Raw genomic sequence first — 18,951 nt, 5'->3', positions numbered from 1 at the left:
AATCGATATGGATAGTCGAGTAGATTTCATCGAGCGTAACCTCCTCGAGTCGATGTTTTGAAAGCGTTGCAAGATCGCACGGACGCGTTTCACCGACTTTCGCCAATTTTCCGAATGCTCTTCGCGTTCCCAACGCCTGCCCTTCAGACCGCTGTACTTTATTAACGAACGCGATAGTCAGCCGAAGGGAAGCGTAAAATGCATTCGGAATTCAAACGGTCGATTCGAGATTTCCAACGAAATTCGCCACGAATGGGTACGATTCTTGGAAATCTTTAATATCTCTAACGAGTGACGTTACATTAGCGATTTACGATACGCAAGAACGCATTACGACACGGCCGTGTAATGTGGGAAAAAGTACGAAGATTTTACTCCGCTTCTGGATGTTTCTAGCGATGTTCGAGGAAATTGCGACTCGCTTTGACGTGGTTGCAGCGTGAACGACAGCACGATTGCATAAACAGCCGATCGATATTCGGTCAATTACGGCAAACGCCGATCCGTGGATGGAAACTAACGCGCGAACAATGATATATTTTTTACCAGACTTGTCCGACGAGTCTACAGCTTGTCGCGCGTCGCTTTTTATGATACAATTATGAAACATTTACAAACGAATATCGTTGATTGGTAAACCGTCGCGCAACAGATCCCAGAGCACGTCGCCGTGCTAATGGGCGACCTCTTTGGAAATTCTATTCCTTTTTTTTCTCTCTTCCCTTCGTCTGTTGCGCGTTATTATATAGATTTCTCCTCGACTCGTTTGTACGGCAACGAATTCATCGTGGAAATTGGATCGACGCCGGAACTCGTAAACGAAAGTGCAACTGAAACGAGGTATCCTCGTTGAGCACAAAGGAGAAACGATAACGGAAAATAGCGCGTAAACTAGCGCCGATTAGAGACGGAGACACGGATCGATCTCGTTTTCGAAAGCAGTGGACGCAACCAAGTTGTGAAAAATCGAAAGAGAATCTATGGAAGTCGAACGTTTATTACGGATGCTGAATCGGTCGGATCGTCTCGCGAGAAAACAGAGTTAATTACGATCGGTCGAGGGCTATAGAAGGTGGATAGGCGAGTGCGTTTTCTCTCGGCACACGCGCTTCTGTGCTTCGCCGACCGGTCGGTTCAACAACCGGACGCTCTTCCTACCACTTTGCCTTCTTTCGCGTTTCATCTACTGGCCCACTCGCTCGTCTCGCCTCGAGCCCAGATTCGCAGCGAATACGAGATACAACGAGTATTTTAAGTAATCTTAACCCGTTGCCTCGTTATATCCAGTCATACTCGCCACGTACCTTCCACTTCGGACCGGACGAATAACAAGCTATATTTGTAACAAAGCGCAATTTTTATTTCAAGCGCACGCTCGAGCGATGTCGCGAAACTATCACCAGCTGGTAAACTTTTCGCCACAGATTGACGATATAGGAGACGATGGTCGGGACTCGAATCGTGGAAGGAAAATTTACGAAGCGGATTGCGCGACGAATCGCGAGCTATACGAGGCAACGGCAAGAACGTTTCCTTCGAGGGAAGAAGGAATTCCAACGTGTCCCGGTGTCCCTGGATGTCGGATTCTCGTTCGGAGATCTTTACAGGTCGTACGGTTAATCGCTCGACGAACGGATCCATGCCAATCGCCATGGGTTCCTCGAAGCGCGACCGAATGGATTCGAAACGAGATGATTTCGCGCGGTAACCAGCCCTTTTACGCGAGTACGTTGCGCCAGCGCTGCGCACCCCGCCTAGAAACGGTAGAAACCGTTTCCAAGAACGCAACTGGCGACTTCTTTGCGCAGCTGCTACCAGCCGGCTTTGAAAACGGAAATAAGAATTCCGGATCTGACCAAAAGAAGTCCGGACTGCTTCCAGAAGAAACTGTAGCAAACGAAATGGCGAAATAAAAACGTAAAGTTGCAAACGGTATAGCGGCGGAGCAATGGCGACGAGAAGGTGGACGAGTCGGAGTCACTCTCCAACAATATTCGTTTCGTATCGCGAAAGAACGATTCTGTTTCCTCGAACGTTCGTTTTAACGAAACGAAGAAAGAAACATCTTCGAAGCGATTTGCGCCGGCATCGTTTGTATTTTAACGTATTCCTCGAGTCGTCGAGCATCTCGATTTTGTCTGGCGAAAAACGAGGTGACGCAGAGTGCTGGCAGAAACGAAGGACGACACGACACGTTGGTCGAGTCGCGACGACGCCGTGGCGCTACGCGAACAAACATCCCCAGCTGACATACGCGCGAACACGTGTGTCTCCTCCGCTGCTCGTCCGTACGCCGCGCCGCGATGCTTCTTCCATTTCTTCGTTGTCTTCGTTTCTTTCGGCGCGAACTTGCGTCGGCCAGTATCGTTCGAACCGCAGCCGCCGCGAAACAGCTCGGCGACTCGATCACCCGCCGCCAACGTCAGCGCGATTTCTTTCTCTTCGTTTCGGAATTTTCGCCTTGTCTCTCTTCTCGGTCTAAACGGATAGTTTCCAGTTTGCAAAGAGCAAATTGGAGAAAGAGAGATTCGCGCGTTATCGCCTCGATCCGCGTTGATTTAAGAGAGCCGTTCGAAACGTGGAATGGCACGAATATCGCATCGACCGATTAGTACGTCAGTGATTGGAATTGCGAGTTATAGTGTCAAGTGCGATTAGATATTAATTAAATCGGACGATATAGGAATCGAAGGTTCGTCGAAATTTAACGAAAAGAACGTCTTTGGAGGTAGAAGAATGGAATTAACGTGGAAACGTTTCAAGTTTCATCGTGTGGTGTAGTCGAAGAAACGGGTTTGGTTACTTTGTTGCCAACTGTGGATAGCGATTTGTGGTCTCCGACGTTATCCTTCGTCTTATCCCTTTTGTTCGTCTTTGTTGGTTTCGCTTTTGCAATTTACATCGTTACGCGACTTCCTTCGAACGGATGCTCCGACTTAGCGTCCGCGGAACATTAGTTTTTTCGTTCGTGTTTCTTACACGAATAACGTTTGCGAAATAGCAAGTTTAATGAAAATTGGACGAGATACGTAATACCTTGTTACGTTGGAATCGATGGAGAAATGGTTTGCATGGTCGTACGGGCCGAACCATCGGCTTCGTCGGCACGTTCTTCGACGCGAGAGTAACTACACGATGTAGAATCGACGTTGCAGTCGTTGCTCGAATATTAAGAGTCGTTGAACAATTATCAAAGGAGGCGGATGGTCCCGTGGAAGATGCAGGGTGGGAGCAATGGAACGCGCGAGAAGAAAGATAAAGAAGGAATAAAAAGCTCGTAGCTGGAACGACGTTTCCTATGTACGTGTCTGAAATACACGAGGAGGATCGCTACGCAACCGGTCCGCCGCCATCCACATTGTTTCGCGTCCTCTACGTTCCGCGCTCCGCGCTTCGTCTCGCGCAGCTCGATTCTCCGTTGCGTCCTGCCCCCTCTGAATTTCGATCGTGCACGAAATCGTCAACGGATCGCTCGATCGCCTAACTGCCGGCTCGCTTCACCGATCCAACTGTTTATCCGACCTTTACTCTAACAACCATATCGACCATTTTCAGCGGTTGCAGAGAAGTTTACGAAGACTACGGGAGTCGCGTAGAAATATCTTCGTTTTGCCCAAGCACATCGTGCGATCGACACGATGATTTCCACGTTCCGTGTCACCGGTCTATTTTTAAAGTCGTTACCAAGGTGCTGTTATTACGGGGATTTATAGGTACGCGGTTGCCTCGGACAGTTTCTACACGGTTTTGCCGACTCCAGAGATGGTCGTACGTTAGAAAGTTCGTACAGCGTATCCGCTTCAAAACCAACGTTACGAATCCTTACAGACATCCGGTGCGCATAAATTTCTCGCCTTCTCCACTCGCGCGCTTGTATCGTCCACTAAATCTCCGTACAACGAAGACGTCGGGTCGATGGATGCAAAATTTGTTCGATCGCCGAGCATATGCACGAACGTCCATGTTTAATAAGTCGCCGAAGCAGTTTTCAGGAAGTCGTCGGTTATTTCGCGATCGTATAAGAGTTGACAATCGTAAACTTTCAAACTTTAGGAGAAGAAGGTACCAGAGACTCGAACAATCGCTTCGCAGATGGGACGATGACGGCCCAACGAATCGATGGTCGATGGTTGGAAAGGAAGAAGCGGGCGCGGATTTGAACGGAGTCGGCGAGATAAAAAGAACCGCTGCTTCTCGAAATTGCAGCGTGCACGCGGTGGCTTCGGCAGGAATCCGGTCGCGGGGAATCCGGAAGTTCGGCGTGTCCGCGTTGCAATTCGTGGCTGTTGGCTGGAAACACGTGCCAACAAAACCAAAATCCAAGTGTTCTCGATGAAACACCCGCTTCGTTCAGGGTGGCCGTCGATCCGTGAACGTTACTACGATCGGTCTTTTGGTTTTTCGAGAACCAAGCTCGCGAAGAAACGCCCACGTCACTCGTCAACGTCCTCGCGAAGAAGGGGAAGAGCGTTCGAATTTCTCGAAGCAGATAGCGAGTTCCTGGCATGTCGAACTGCTGCAGTTGCATCCGTCGTTGCGCCACGGACACTTATCAGCCGTTGAGCTCGCAAAGATTCGGGTGCAGCGGTGCGAAGGTCCACAGGGATGGCAGAGAGGTCGTCAGGAGCCCGAGGAACCAGCGTAGAAAGCTCAGCGTGCGGTACGACGCTGTCAGACCAGCCGGAGCAACAAGGTTAGATGATCGTCCGTCGTGTTAACGATCGCAATGGGAATTGTACGTGTGAACTCGTGGAAGTGGGTGATCGTCGCCTTGACGAGAGAGGAATTGGTTCGATGGTTGTTTCGTTAGAGAGTTACGAAACTACGTTTCGCGCGATAACCGCGATAACTGCGGGTTTCACGCAGCGAATATCCTATATAATCCGACATTTTTCATCCGATATTTTACGCTTTTAAAAGTGTCGCTACATAATCGCGCATTTTCGCAGGTGCGCGCTAGTTGTTTACTTTTAAATCTAGCAATTCTGCCCGAAAAACTAACTAAAGCGTATTGTATTTTGACAATGTCGGTGACGTAAACAAACGCGACGTATTCGGAATACTAACGATATTGGGCTTGGCTTGGTCCCAAATAGTAACGATTTTGTAATAATTTTTCATCCGATGGTATTGATTCTACCGTCATACGCGTTTCCGATTTTCAGCGTATCGAAAGCGATCGATGAGAAAGAATCGTTCTGTACGTTTAACAAAATGGTAAGATATTTAATATTCGAAGGCCTTTATCGAGCCCATTGCGACGTAAGCTAATGTATTTGTGATACCGCATTTCGTGGAAGTTTCCTTACTCGAAAAGATAATCAATGAATTTCAACGTATCAAATTGTCATTTTACAAACATTCGTCATAGTAAGGACGTTAGTTCGCGTTTCTTCGAGACGATAATATTAAAATTAAACGACGCTAACATCGAATCGAGCGATGTTAATACGACAGTGACGAACAATACGAAATGACACGGGAAGATCTACGGAGCGAATCGTAATAACATTTCCAACCTAATGCGTGCAATTTCTTTCTATGTTGCAGGTAAGTAAGTTATTATCGATCCCGATAATTCCAACTGTCCGGAAAATAAAAAGTAAGGTAAGATTGTTTGCGACGTGATCTACTCGCGTTTTACGTGTATGCGACGAACGATCAAAATCTGAACTAGGTAAGCGAGGGTATTTGATATAATATTCGAGCAAGACGACTATAACTACGTGAGATCAACTTTTCCATATATTCCGATACAAATTATTTTTCTTGCGCGGAAACGCGTTCGAATCGATCACAATTCCCTCTGTCCTCTCCACGGGTGTGTATCGATTCTCCTAACCCTTTGGCGCGATTCATCAGATTTTTTCAAAAGTCGAACCAACGGCGAAGCTAAAACTAGAAGCAAAATCAAAACAAAATAAAAAAAGACCGATCTAAAATATCCCTTGTCACCCTGAGATCGTCAATTTTTGGAATTTGCCGGGCAACCTGTAGTTTCGGCGATGGTTCGACCAGCCGGAGGGTTAGCGTGGCGCTCGCATAGTATTCCGCGTTCCATGTTCCCGTAGCACTCCGTAGTCGTGGGGGGTGCGCGAAGGATTGCGGTCGTGCGACTGCTACCCCACCAAACACCGGGTAGTCCCGTGATTTTTCCACGATCGTACGGAAGTGGCCGTCAGTTCCGCAGGAACTCTCGCGTGGTTCGGACGTTCGCGATACTCTTTTCGTTCTCTCTTTCTCCTCCCCCCTCCCCCCGCTCTCTCTGGCTTCGATTCCTCCACCGTGCGTGATCCAGTCGCGTTTCGCATTGTTCGCCTCCGTTTATCGGCATACTTTATCATTCTACGTGCTGTCAGTGTTTCCGACTTTCTTTCTATATTACCTTTTGTCGCGCGATTTTTCTGTGCCGGCGAAATCCTTTATACCCTGTACGACAGTCCTTATTTCGCTTCGTCGACAGAATTTTTTTCAATCGCTCCGTATAATTGTTTGTACGTTACGCGTTTCCTTTTTCGTGTTTTCTTTGTCTCTTTTATTTATTAACGCGGTTTGTCTTTATTTTTCTCCGATTATAGCGTTACGAACGACTCGTTATAAATCGTACATGGACCGAATAACGTGAGAATTTGATACTTCGATGGCTGGTGCTAGTTTCATGATACTCGGGTGATCCGCGTTTAAACGAAACTATAATAGATCGAGACGATCCTGCACTTGCATCTTTCAGCTGTTTTCGATTAAACGTCGTGATAAAATTTAATAAAACGAACCACCTAAACTTACGTCCGTCCTCGAGGAATCGACGTTACTACCGCGTTTTAATTTTTCCAAACGATCTGTCGGACCAATGTTTTACGCTAGCGTTTGATCTTTTTTGAAAAAATGCACGAAGAAATCAACGTTGTGTTTTCGTCGTTCGAGTCCCAGCGAGAGCACGTTGTTCGATATTTCACGTTGGTGTCGCGTCGATTGATTGTAATCGGCAAAGTACGCAGCGCGTAAAGCTGGGAGAAAAATGGTGGCGGAAGCGGTCGTTCCGTACGTCGAGTACCTAATGATTTTGTAATTATTTTCTCGAGGATAAAATAGAGAAAAAGAGAAACAGAAATGATATCGCGTGTGCGAGGTTGGAAGAGTAGAAAGGCAGGTGATCAAATTTCCTATTCCGATCCATCCCGTTTATTTCTTTAAAAGTAACCAAGTGACTGTCTCCGTTTGCCTTGGCCTTTGCGTGTCGGTTAACTCGTGCGAGATCTATTTGTCCGGTTTCTTTGCCCGTCCGACGTGCGACAAGCGACAAATTTGTAATATGGCTGGGTTTTGTCTGAAATAAAACGTTAGCGTCGATGGCATTTTCTGACATTTCTCTTTGCTTGCTCTCCGGTAAAAGATTAACAAAAGATTAACTCTAACAGTCCCAATAGTAATTTCATAAAAATCCGTTCGTCTATCGCGCAAAGAAACAATCGGAGCTATCTCGCGTCGTAAAATATATTTTGTTTTCCTGTCTGTATCGGTCGTTCTTCGTCGATCGCAGAGCGTCGATCGATCTGCCTATCGCGAGAGCTTTGTTCAAATCCGTGAAGCACCGACGAGACCGAGCGACGTTCCGTTAACAAGTTGAAATACGCGATACACCCAGAGTTTCAGCGGGGGTCGAACTCCTCGCGGGAAAAATCGTGCTTTTAGCGTCGAGACTCTTCTACTTCTACGCTTTCGAGCGGATCGGTGGTGTACCAGCTTTCGTCGCGTCGTGCAAATAACGCGTGCAGACACTCGCGGTGACGAAATACCTAAACGAAATTTCTGTCACGCGTAGTCTTCGTCACCGCACCGAAGCGGTTCCAACGAATACCGCAGCATCGCGCAACTGCCTCTGACCCTGGTATCTCCAGCGATAAAGCGATTTTCATTATATGCGCATAGTTGTAGGATTATCCAGCGACGAGGATCCCTTCGTTACGGGTTTTCGTTGTGAAATTCGTCCACAGAAATCTTCTCTTTCTTTTGCAAAAATGTTCCAACGATAAGTTACCCACCCTAAATATTGCGAGCAATAGTTGGAATAGAAGTCGGATAATTTTTCAGGGAAGATCAATTTTGCGGAATTTTTCATTAACTTTTTCGAACGCGTCGGAAATGTAGTCGATTTTACCATTACCGCCAATTCCGAGTTATTAATTGCAATTCCGTATATCGCAACGTTTGTTCGTTGTACGCACAACGAACGCGTCGAAACGTTCGGTTTCATCGAAGAGGAATTCGAACGAATCGAGGATTCGTGGAAGCTCCGTGTCGGAGGTTAAATATGTGTGCGTGGAGAAAAAGTCGTCGATAGAATGCAACGCTCGTCGAAGACGCGCCTCTTGGCATTTACACTGCGTGCACCGCGCGGTACTGTTATTTCCACGGGCCTCGTCCGTACGATTCTGGTGTCACGTAAAGTTGGTACTTGGGTGGTAGTAAGAAGGCTGAGTCGTAACCCAACTACTTATTTTCCTTTATAAAACTTTATTATAAATGTTCACACTTACAAAATAACAGCGAACCGGAGAATAGGGGTTGTATGAGTACAGCAACTAGAAGAGGAACAAGAACTGCCCGAGTTGGGTGAAGTCTCGGTTTATATACGTTTTGGTTTTAGGATGTTGAGGGGCTAGGTGTAGATTATGATGTAGAAAAGTGTCGGAAGGTCGGGGGTCCATATCCTATCTCTGATGTGGACTTTGGTGCATCACAGCCTTGGTGTATGCTATGATGATAAGGTGGTGATGTATCCAAAAGTGTCCAAAGGTCGGGGGTCCATATCCTATCTCTGATGTGGACTAAGGTGCGTCACAGTCTTGGTGTATGCTATGATGATAAGGTGGTGATGTGTCCAAAAGTGTTCGAAAGTCGACCGTCGATGTATTATCACTGATGTAGGTTGAGATGTGATTGATATCACACTGGAACAGTTGCTCCTCGTTTCCATGAAATTTCCTAGGGAAACGGTTCCATTTTACCATTTAGAGATGCGTATCGCGCGACGCATTTGCCGAAACTACCGAATACCACGCCGAATTTGCATAACTGGACTTATTCTCGCCGTGGTTAGCCTTCGACGAGTCGAGGCCTCGATTTTTTATTTCCTTCGTTTCGTCAACATATTTTCCGTGTTTCGCGTTTCCCTTGCCGTCAATCTGTTAATTGGCTCGATCGAACTCTGTTTTCTAACATTACGATTGTAAAAGAGATTGATATTTTCTTCGCCACTGTTTCTTGTATCCTCCTTCGTTTAGACGTTACAATTTTATTGGTCCTTGACGTGTTAAAGAAAGTATAAAATGCATTTTTTATGCTCAAGTTGGACGGAGTAGAGAGAAAATGTAAATCGAATGAAACGATGCACGGTGACCTTCGGGCGATTCATGGCCGTGGGAGAAGAGACTAGCGTATGCTGCGAATAATGTACAGAGGATACGGGACATCTGGTTCTCGTTTGTAAGAAGCGAGAACCCAGTTGTCCAAAATGCTTCTTCAAGCAGCGGAGCGTTTTGTAAGTGCTCTGTACTTTATTTACAGGATATTTGCGTCTCCTGCCTGTGCGAGCTTCTTCCGCGCTCTACTGCGAATTATTTTTAGGAAAGTCACTGGACGCTGTTCTGTTAAGTTTACTTTCCTCTTCCGTTATTCTGCGTTATAAAAACGCACGATCCGATCGTTTCTCATTCTTTTTTCTTTTTCGTTACAAGCGTGTAATAGAAACATACTGCTACAAAGATGTATATCCGCGTTGACGATTGAACGAATGAAAATCGACATACCAAGGAACAGATCGTACAGTTCCGATTGTAAAAGTAAAAAGTTCGTTTTAATCCGACGATAGTCGAAAATAAACGTATCCTCGTGCTCGTTCTATCCTATCTCTTCGCGATCTTTTCGGATAACAGTTACGATTACACGAATTCACCCCGTTGGCTAGAAACGATCGAAATCTCGTTTGTCCGAGCAAAACGGTCTTGTATTCCGACATGCAAATGTAGGATCGCGGAACGGCGAGATAATTTCACGGCGATCGCACCCGGTCACGTTGTTTATGCAGGGTATCCCTATAAATATTCAGCGCCATCGCGTTCCCTATTTTTCATCCCTGTTCGTTTTCGTTGGTTTCCGGTCGCGATCCCGTTAAGGGAATCGTCGAAGAGTTCGGTAACGAGGCGACGCTGTTTCCAGCGAGGTGTTTCGCGAGAACGAACCGCCTTCCACGGAATACAGGCGGCTACCGGTGAAAGTGAAAAAGGTGCGTGCTCTGTTCGGGCGTTCCGTTCCATTCGGACTTCCATTTTGTAGGCTGGATACCACACCGAGGTAAGATCTTTCGCGAGTTTACCCGCAGAAGTTGCGCATCTTTTGCTCGGAACATCGTAACGTTCTCTTATAGTTTTCTCCTTTTTTTTTTTTTTTTTTTTTTGTAAAAACGGTCTCGAGTACTTTTAATATAACTAACGCGCAAGCAAGTTAAAGTAATTGAAAAATTCACTGGCGCACGAAGCGTCCGTTGCACGCGAACGGCTACCTTCTACGTTTAATCCTGAATCCAATCAAAAGGATATACTTTCCAGCTTTTACATCGTAATGCGCAAAGCAGGTTGTGTTTACTTTGCCGACATTTTCGCGACAACATGGTTATCTCTCGACTGTTATCGAGAATTTTATCGATTTGCTTGTTCCGTTGTAAAAACCACTTATTTCGTACGTATCGCAATGTTGATCGAACTCGAATTACGGGGTGGATAACCCCGGAAACCTTAGGAATTACAATCGCGTTATTGCCGCCTCGGTATCCAAACGTAGTTGGATGTGTCGCCGTAATCAAGACGAGATATCGAGTCGAGCGCATCGATTCGATATAAACGCAATAAGGAGTCAAAGTCGCTGGTTGATAGGATTCCTTCGCATTGCATCCGTATCGCGGTAAACTCGACAGAATTCTATTAAAAGTTGCGAGGCCGATTAGATGGCTCGTACGTTCGATGTCATTTCTATTTCATCGACCCTCGCTGCTGAAAATTCCGCTGCCGAAGGACACTGCCGTCAACGAATCTCTTCGATATCTACGAGTTATAATTAACAGTTAATAACGACGATGGTTTTCCGAGGCGCAGCGAAAAGACTGGTCACGACAGAAAGCAGAAATGGAGTCGTACAAAGGCGGAAATGGCTGCTTCGTCGCCGTTTAATCGCCATTATCGGAAGAGGCGTAAAGTGAAGAAGAAAACGTATTACACCTTAAATTCAAACGCTCGATAAATTTGGCAGCGTATCCCTCTAGGAAACCTCGTTTCGTACGTACGAGACGTTTGTCGTTACGACCCGAGATCCGTCTACGCGAATCGATGGCGAGCCGAGTATTTTCACGAATAACTCCGTCTACAAGAGCTTCTTCGATAGTTGCGGCGCGGCCTTGTAAAATAAGGGCTGTAACGTCGGAACAGTCGAGATAAACGAATCACCGTCGTTAAAGACCGCGTAACTCGCCTGCGTTTACATCTACAAGGACGATCGGCAAACGAGCATTTTAATTCGCTTATATTTCGAACAGCTGATTCGATCGGCCTCGACCGAAGCGAAACTGGTTTACTTAGGACAGCCATGGATATCGATAGACGAAAGGGTGGAAGTGGAAATTAGCGCGTAAACTCGCGATAACGAACCATCTCGAACGCAGCACTGGCTTCCGATACCAAGTTGCAGTCGAGTTACCGTTGCGTGACCGCAAAATTGGCAAGTTTGCGGTTAACTTCACGGCACCTTCGATCGCGGAACGTTCGCGGTCTGCGAGATGAACGTTACGAGCGATACAAGCACGCGTATAACAGCAAGTATCGTACACAGGCTGATTCGCTCGTTATTAGTAGGAATATCGGAGTCGAAAATATTTCCGCTACGTTTAATCCTTCGCAGCTACGAGTTTTATCTCGGTCGGTTCGCGTCCGATAAATTGCTCTCACGCCGAAGCACATTTTATCGTGGATACGTTATTGCGACAAAGTGGCTTTTACGTTTTCGCGTTGAATCAAATATCGCAAGAACGAAATATATATTTTGCGTAAGGGACTTGGAATGGATATTCGATGGAGTATCTAAAAAGTAATATCGTAAAGTAATATCGTAAAGGGCTCGTGGCCGCGGCAACGTGGTCGTGGAACAAGCTGCTGAAAGTACAAAATCTCGTTTGCGTAGAGTTCGCTTTGACGATCGTAGGTGGTGAAAGAATGCCGCGACATGGACAGCAGAAACGACGATGGCGTGTAATTGGCTGAACGAAATTCGTTCTTCTTGAATATTCACGGTGCGTTTTGAAAGCGGCACGTTGTTCGGTACGATGGTGTTCTTTCTCGTTTTCACGGTGGTCGATTCGATTTCGTCGATCCTCTTGGTCAGCTTCTTTCCTCAGATCGTTAAACCGTCTCTCTCAGCGCGTCGTTGAACGTAGATTTTCTGGATCGTGCTTGCTGGCGGGCATTGCTTCGTCAAAAGATAATTCGGTACGGAGGAAAGTTACATATAAAATTAGATAGAAAGCGGACGGAACGGAGATAAACGAGCTTGCGAAAATAGTCGCGTGACAAAATTGCGTCGAATACGACTAAAATTGCGAATACGAGCAGACGATATAAAGCAAAAACATCGTAAAACTTAATTTAGCTTTTAACTCGCTCGTCGAATATAGAGAAACGGACGAATCTCGTTGCGAAGGATCTTGTTTGTCTATCATCCATGGCAAGATTAATGGACGATAAGTAGGATCGGTATATCGCATCTTCTCCGTCGATTTAATCGGTTTCCCGGTATGCAGCCGTTTGCTGGTATAATTAAAAGGGGCAATCGTGCGCACAGCTGATCGAAGGAAAGTGGAATTTAATTGCAGGGAATTGATCAAGGACTGCGGTTACTTGGGCGTTTATCATAGAACGCGTGTTTCGTCTGTCGTCGATGGGCGTGGTGCGAAGCGTACGAGAGTTTGGTATAATTTACAACACCGACGAAATCTATGTACCTACGATGCAATTATTATTACTATTCTTCCGTCGGATAATTCGATAATTGAAATTTACAAGGGCGTAGAACCAACGATATCAGATTTGGCTAATCGATTGAAATTTTAACCGGAGCGTTGAAAGTGGGCGAACTTTTCTTCGCGTTACGCGTTTTGTATCAATATTAGCTTGTCTATATTTAGCGTTACGCTTCCTGTAAAAGGTTAAGGCGATGCCTGACGCGATATTTCGGACGAAACGTTCGTTTCTCCGACGCTCGAGTAAACGTTCGTCCAACTTCGAGCGAGTAATCGATAATGTAATGCGCGCAGCGAAATTTGCATCTTCGTACGGCGACGAGTAAAGACAGATATCGTTTTAAAACAATTCCGCTGATATCTTTCGATTCGTTTTCCGAAATATTCGATGGAACTCGAGGAGCGTCGAACTTTGCTTGAAAATCTGTTTAAAACAACGTTCGTGGAATACAGAAACCGATACATCTGCAAGGAAATAACGTTTCGAATATCAATGAATGGTTTTGTTCCTTTTCCATAAGAATCGAATATCCCTCCGTTACGCGCGATATGCTGAATCATTCATAACTCCTAGCAGATGCATTATCTTGAAAATTTGCTTTCCTTGATACGAAATTTCGCGTCATACGCCGCTTCCTCGCATTTATTTCCATTACGCGTTCTTTCCAACTTTTCGTTTTTCGTATAAAACGACATTCCACGCGTGTTTCTTTATTTACGCAAAAATTCGAAATTTTCACTTATCGGTATATTTTACGGTTCGGTCGATCGCGATACTAATCTAGAAGAACGTTCTTTGTCTGATCTTGTAAAAAAAAAAGAAAGAGTTTTGCTTTGAAACAAATTTACGATGATTTCTAACGCGTTACGATATTGGCCGAACTTAAATTTCAGAGTAATCGTCGAGCATTAGGGAGAAACCCCGACCAGGAAGAACAACGAGAAGAAAGTTATCTAGTGGGCAAACGTGGTGATCGCGATTGAGTGGGAAGATCGTGTATGTAACGATAACTCCTTTAAACAAACGCTCCGTCGAAAATCTCTGGCGGAGTAAAAAGAGTTTTTAGGGTGTAACGATGATCGTTCCGCGGCACGGCGGAATTCCAATAGCGGAAATTAATACGTAGGAACGCGTGCCTCCTGACATTTGCGCGATTCGCGAGCGTCGCTTTTCAAACGTCCTTTGGCTCGAAGCAAGCTGCGAGCCGAAATTGGGGCTTAAAAAGGGTGGAAAATGCAAAGATAAAAAGAGAAAGAAAAAAGCGAATGGTAGACGAAGCGGAGATATAGCCGGAGAATGAATACGGTACGTGTGTTTCTTTCATGAAAAGGAACTCAGGGTCGCGGCGTTATTTCAAAACCGGACGAATCGAGGAAACTGGAACGATTTTTCTTTATCTTTTTTCAGCGCGGAGGAAAATCGCGTGCCTTTCCTTCGCCCTTTTTCGCGCGATGTCGCGTCAGTCGTTAATTCAATGCCCTCGCTTCGTTTCTTTGTCGCTGCAGCGCCGATGAAATTATTCACCGGAGATTTCTTATTACGACGACCGAGATCGGACCGTGTGAACGAAAAATATTCAAACGCAGGCACAGGTATATAGCTCTGTTCCGATTAGTCGAGTTACTCGAATTTGAGTAAACACGACGAGTTGGAAACTCGAAATCGTTGTTCGTTCCGAGATTCGTAACAGTTGAAACGCATTACGAGCGCAATAAGGTGTCGCGTTAGTCTCGAAAGGGGTAATTATCGGGCGACTATAATTAACCCGGACCCGGATCTTTATTCGTGAATCGATTCGATCAGAAACTTTTAAACACCTTTGTCGTAAAAATTAGATTTTGGGACGCGAGATCTGTCGGGACGTTTAAACGAATATCTGCGTCTGTGAACATGGAGAGGACAGGCCCAAACGACAGAGGGAGAGAGAGAGAGAGAGAGAGGGAGAAAGAGATTATGGCTAAAGCACGTTTGCTTGCTCCTTTTTACCGGACCACCCGCAGTCCGGTGGGATTTAGGTAATTTGCCCGTTTTCCTTTCGCAGTTCCGGCTAATGCGGAAACTTTCACGTTCCCTGGACGAGTCTCGTTAGCCGCAGCTGCATACTTCTTCTTTTAAACATTTCTGGAACGAGACCGCGGGACATACCGCAAAGGTCGCGTAAATCACGCTACTCGAGATTCACGGGTCAAGAGGCTGATCGATCCGTGCGAGGATATGCCAGAAAATTGCCGCGATCGCGACCATTACCGAACTTATCGCTCGGATCAGGTTACTCGAACGTGTCATACTTGACGGAGTTGGCGGTGGAGACTTTGTCGTACGATCCGTAACCTACCCTTGTAACCAACAAGTCCAACGTTGCGACGAAGAAAATAGGTACGGAAGAAAAGGTAAATATTTGATGGCGATAGCACACGTTGGCGTTCTCTGTTACGATATTCTTCGACGCGATGCGAAAAGAGCTACTTACGAAAACGGTAAAACACAGGATCCTGTGAACTTCGCTATATGGCAAAGTGTCATAGACATTCGTGTATAAAAGACGAGGCGGTTTCCTCGTTAACGTACATTCCTGACCTTACCTTCGTGGAAACGTGACGAAATTCCTACCTGCAGACAGACAGTCGTCTAATCTGGTTTAAAAAAGCGAAGGTGACCTTCGCGTTTCCAAATTACCTGCTCTTTTGGAATATTCTTTGCCGTCTGCCGGTGCCTCCATCCGTATCTCGCGCGTTTCATTGGGCGAAATTTTCCTTGGGCTGGCAGAATACTAAAAGTAACGGCAACTGCTCCGTCTTGTCGCCTCGTCGACGCTTTTTAGTCTCTTATCGTTTAACTCGCTGTTTCTTAGGGATTTTAAGTACGACGAGACGGCAATGATCGTTGCGATTGCGTTTCGATCGAGTAACCATAGTTGGAAACGCCGTGCGCGTAATTTTCTAAACAAGGATGGACAGGCGTCCTTTACGTCTGACGTAATTCTGTATAAAGGAAAATTCAGAGGTTCGTTGTATCGTATTTTTGAAGCAAATCGAATCCTTCTCGCATTGATATATACTTGGGACAAGAAACTTGGGAAATTGGCGAAGATGATAAAGGTTATCAGTATGCAGGGGTATGCGTGCCGTAGTAATTGTCTTTCGTTTATTATGCATAGAGTGACTTAACGACACCAGATGAACGTGCAATAAATCATCCGTTAACCTCTTAAGGTCTGCCTCTCGTGTATTACGTAGCTAAAGTTTCGTTTCGTGTCATAAATACAAAAGTAGAAGAAACTACGTTTCCGCGAAATTGCTATTGACACGACTTTAGCGAGGAAAATTTAACGGGCGAGCACTTAAGGGATAAATCGACGCGCGTTACAAAGAACGGTGAATTCGATTCGCGCTGGAAAAACAAGCTCGAGGGATCGGAGTCCGCTCGAAAGGCTGATCCGTGATGACGGAAAATGGCAACCGTTTAATTATCCAAGCCGAGAACGGCCGGTCTGTCGCGAACAAATCGGATTAGTTCTCCGGACGTTGAAAAACATCAAAGGAAACTGGGAAAGAGATTAATATCCGAGCGACCGACCTAGCCAACGCGATCCTGGCAAGACTAGGCGAAACGAAACCGAACGAGACCAAACGAAACGAAATGCGCGCGAATGGCCGTTGCCCGATCGAGGCTGTTTACGCTGGTGAATGTAGCGGTTGCGCGAGAGGCCGCAGAGAAATTCCAACGCCGCGCCGCCTAATTTCATCGCATCTGGGAATTTCGAGGTCGCGGCGCGGCGCGGCGCGGTGCGGCGGTCGTGAATACCACGACCTAGCCCGTTCCTTCGAAATTACAGCCGTTTGATTCTCTCCGACAGGCGTGCGAGAGTCTCGGTGGACGTTGTGATCGGGCAAAATACGCGAGATTTTTCCCCAAATTGACGAAACGATTGCTCAAACGTTAAAAAATATCGTCTTGCATTTGTCGATCGTTAAATCGGCAAGATACAAAAAGTATTCGAGTTTTGGCGAGGTGGAACGAGCAACCGTCAGCGGAATTTCGTCGAGCATTAGTAGTTCGCGAACAGGCTACCATTAACATCGCTCGATTATACGTAGTTATTTTTAGCGGCGGGAGGATGAAAATGCTCGAGTAGTTTCAATGAAACCATGTGCATGAAAACAAGCACGTATACGCGGCATTTTTCTCGACATCGTTGCAGGTTTCCGAGCCAAGGTCGGACGATAATTCCGCTTTAACGACCCTGTCGTTCGTCGTAATTGCCTATCCTGTAGCCTTCTCTCGCTTCGATATTTTCGTTTAATCTCGCGCCATAAACGTTTGATATTCCGCCACCGATTCGTCCCAGTTTCGTCGAACCGTTCGCCCTCGAAAAGTATCGCGTGTCGCCGCGCAAAATGTTCCTAAATACGAATTGGCGTGTTACGCCTCTTGAAAAACGGAGTTTTACTTTTCTATAAAAACGATATGAAACGAGGCGGATCGCAACGAAATATGGGACAAAATGCGCGTTAATACGCGAACAACAATAACGAATGGGATGTATCTTCGTATCGACAGTTTTTCTCACGTTACAGATCTCCGGGATTATATATAGACGGACTCTCGTTATTTTCACAAAGACGAGTATTTTGTTATGCGTTCGGGTGTTTCCAGCAATGCGAAAGGTTTATGAAATTAGACAATTGCTAGATCGTGAAATAGGACCACAGTGTAAACGCGATAATCCGACAGAACGAAACTGCACACCACGAAACATCGTACGAAAGAAATTTCAAACAAAATTGTAGGAACGTGCGACTCAAGCGGGTATTTACCACGTCGTAAATTTCGCGATCGTCGTAATTCCACGAAAGAACTATTTGCTCGGCTCTCGATTTATTCGATTTCGCTACTTAATTTGCTTGTCGCGAGCGATAATAGTCGAGTAATGTTATTTGCCTGGGGAACGGAAGCGCCGACGAGGCGATGGCGGCGGTACTAGTATAGAGCGAAACGATGCGCATATGCGTCGATAAAAGTAGCTAACGAGTCGATATTTACACGCAATTATCGAGAATTTCGGCAAACGAACGGTCGGCTTTGAAATTTCGTTGTTCTCATTTTTTGTCGTATTTTTAGAACGATTTGCTTCGCATCGGTAGATTCGTGGATCTTTCATAGATCGTTTTGTTGCTTGACGTTCCAAGGAAGGAAATATCGGGACGAGTATCGTCTCGAACGATCAGAGGATTAATCGACTCGACACCTGCCACGAGAGAGAATATCCGATAGAGAGGATAAAAGAAGACGTCGCTGCGTCGCTAAGACAGCGAAATTGCTGCTGTTGTTCGTTGTTTATTTTGCTTATCGATTTAGCCGCGTCTTCCCTAAGTTGCGCGCGAGAAAGAGAACGACGGGCGAAGGATTTTCACGAGTTTAGGATAAATGAGAGATAAAGTTAAGGTAAAGGTAAGGTTTCCTAGCTAAGCCTAGGTAAGCTAAAACGAAACTAAACTAAAATGCGATTAAACGGTATTTTATCCGCCTAATGTATAGATATATAGGTATGTCGGAGTCAGGTTGGCATTTTGGGGCGTTCGATGAACCTTTACTTACTTTACCGTCGCTAATGTAGCTAATATTTATCAGTACGAACGTGGACGCTACAAGAGGCTATGAGTAATGGCAATAGGATGGTCGAGATGATGGTGACAACGAATTCAGGTTCGATAACGAATCCACGGCCCACGGAAGGACAAGTATCAACGTACTACTCGATTCGGGTAACTTCTCGATAACTCGTCCAACGACTAACTAACAAACTAACTCCCCCTTAATCCAAAAGAAGCTGCCCTTATATACTCCTGTCCCCACTTCTCGGGTCAGTCTTTGTTTTTAAGGAGAG

At 45.8% G+C, this 18,951-nt stretch overlaps 1 protein-coding gene across 9 annotated transcripts in view; it reads left to right on the top strand.

Annotated features, from left to right (window-relative positions):
• Nucleotides 1-18,951, top strand: part of LOC117211891 — a 193,575-nt gene that overhangs the window by 10,098 nt on the left and 164,526 nt on the right. For 7 of the 9 annotated variants that reach the window (XR_004488368.1, XM_033456185.1, XM_033456183.1 and 4 more), the window contains exon 1: nt 4,491-4,693. The exons of 1 other annotated variant lie outside the window; for it this stretch is intronic. Coding sequence is in view for 6 of the 8 variants with exons in the window: in XM_033456185.1 (XP_033312076.1) it covers nt 4,506-4,693 (188 nt within the window). In the remaining 2 variants the exon portion in view is untranslated. Of the gene's footprint in view, nt 1-4,490; nt 4,694-10,183; nt 10,354-18,951 lie in introns of those variants that run through there. One more of the 9 variants, XM_033456189.1, reaches the window with a different exon arrangement.

The sequence above is a fragment of the Bombus bifarius genome, unplaced genomic scaffold (genome assembly GCF_011952205.1).
Source record: "Bombus bifarius isolate JDL3187 unplaced genomic scaffold, Bbif_JDL3187 scf7180000008263, whole genome shotgun sequence".
Lineage (NCBI taxonomy): Eukaryota > Metazoa > Arthropoda > Insecta > Hymenoptera > Apidae > Bombus > Bombus bifarius.
Note: the sequence above shows the minus strand (reverse complement) of the source record. Positions and strands in the feature narration are given on the sequence as shown.